The following is a 1,866-nucleotide window of genomic DNA, read 5'->3' on the forward strand; positions in this document are numbered from 1 at the left end:
CACAGTGACTGAGAACAGGTATTAGCATTAAACCCATTTTGCAGATGAGGAAACGAATGGAAGCAGATTCTTCATGCCGCCCTTGTCCCCTCATCCTAGCCCGCACAGACGAAGCACTCGATGGGTGCTGTTTACATACTGGCGGTTCCAGGAATTCAGAAAGGAGAGAGGTACCCCGAGCGTTAGCAGAGAGAGACTGACTGGGGATTGCACCGTGGCCGCTCAGCTCTTGCCTTCTCCCTCCTCCAGGTGGGTGAGAAATGGGTGACTGGAGCTTCCTGGGGAACATCTTGGAGGAGGTGAATGAGCACTCCACGGTCATCGGCAGGGTGTGGCTCACTGTGCTGTTCATCTTCCGCATCCTCATCCTGGGCACGGCGGCGGAGTTCGTGTGGGGGGACGAGCAGTCGGACTTCGTGTGCAACACGCAGCAGCCTGGTTGCGAGAACGTCTGCTACGACGAGGCCTTCCCCATCTCGCACATCCGCCTCTGGGTGCTGCAGATCATCTTCGTGTCCACGCCGTCGCTGGTGTACGTGGGCCACGCCGTGCACCACGTCCGCATGGAGGAGAAGCGCAAGGAGCGCATGGCCGAGGAGCTGTGCCAGCAGGCGGCGGGCGACGGTGGCGACAGGGACAGGGTGACGCCGGCCGCGGAGCAGGGCAGCATCAAGAAGGGCAGCGACAGCCACAAAGGCACCAAGAAGTTCCGGCTGGAGGGGACCCTGCTGAGGACCTACATCTGCCACATCATCTTCAAGACCCTCTTCGAGGTGGGCTTCATCGTGGGCCACTACTTCCTGTACGGCTTCCGGATCCTGCCCCTGTATCGCTGCAGCAGGTGGCCCTGCCCCAACGTGGTGGACTGCTTCGTGTCGCGGCCCACGGAGAAAACCATCTTCATCCTGTTCATGTTGTCTGTGGCCTCTGTGTCCCTCTTCCTCAACATTCTGGAGATGAGTCACCTGGGCCTGAAGAGAATCCGGTCTGCCTTCAAGAGGCCCGCGGAGCAGCCCCTGGGGGAGATCCCTGAGAAGTCCCTCCACTCCATTGCCGTCTCCTCCATCCAGAAGGCCAAGGGCTACCAGCTGCTGGAAGAAGAGAAAATCGTGTCGCACTATTTCCCTTTGACTGAGGTCGGAATGGTGGAGACCAGCCCACTTTCTGCCAAGCCTTTCAGTCAGTTCGAGGAGAAGGCGGGCACGGGGCCCCTAGGGGACCTGTCCCGAGCTTACCAAGAGACACTGCCTTCCTACGCTCAGGTGGGAGCCCAGGAAGGGGGGGGGCAGGAGCCGCCGGTGGAGGAGGGGGCGGAACCAGAGGCGGGAGACAAGAGGCAGGAGGCCGAGAGAGTGAGCACTGAGGGGCAGGAGACCATGACAGTGCTGGAGGGGGAGAAAGCGGAGACTCCCGAGGTGGGGAACGGGGGTGAGAAGGAAGAGCTGCAGGCTGAGACGGTATCAAAGCAAGGGCTGCCGGCGGAGAAGTCGCCTTCACTGGGTCCAGACCTGACCAGGGATGACACCAGACCGCTGAGCAGGCTGAGCAAAGCCAGCAGCCGGGCCAGGTCAGACGATCTGACCGTATGAAGTGGGGCCAAAGAAAGAAAGAAAAGGAGACACCCGAGCTAACATAGGGCAAGACAAAAACGTAAAGATGCCACCATGATTTGAGTCTTCTGTGCCTCCCCTCACACCCACCCCTGGTTGGACAGGTGCTGCAGGGGCACAGTACTTGCTGTACAACTAGGAAACCACATTTCCCGTATGAAAGGGCCACCAAGATAAACCCATTGTCCCATCGAAGTTCCCAGTCTCGAATGACTGCCCTGCCCCTCTGCCCCAACTACAATGGGGAGCTCTGCTT

At 59.6% G+C, this 1,866-nt stretch overlaps 1 protein-coding gene across 1 annotated transcript; it reads left to right on the forward strand.

Moving 5' to 3' along the window:
• The first annotated feature begins 260 nt into the window (after positions 1-260).
• Positions 261-1,619, forward strand: GJA8 (gap junction protein alpha 8). Its single transcript, XM_034990093.1, has one exon. The coding sequence runs from the start codon at positions 261-263 to the stop codon at positions 1,587-1,589; it is 1,329 nt and encodes a 442-aa protein (XP_034845984.1). The 3' UTR covers positions 1,590-1,619.
• Positions 1,620-1,866: the final 247 nt, after the last annotated feature.

The sequence above is a fragment of the Mirounga leonina genome, unplaced genomic scaffold, assembly GCF_011800145.1.
Source record: "Mirounga leonina isolate KUSES-001 unplaced genomic scaffold, KU_Mleo_1.0 Mir_493, whole genome shotgun sequence".
In the NCBI taxonomy this organism is placed as follows: domain Eukaryota; kingdom Metazoa; phylum Chordata; class Mammalia; order Carnivora; family Phocidae; genus Mirounga; species Mirounga leonina.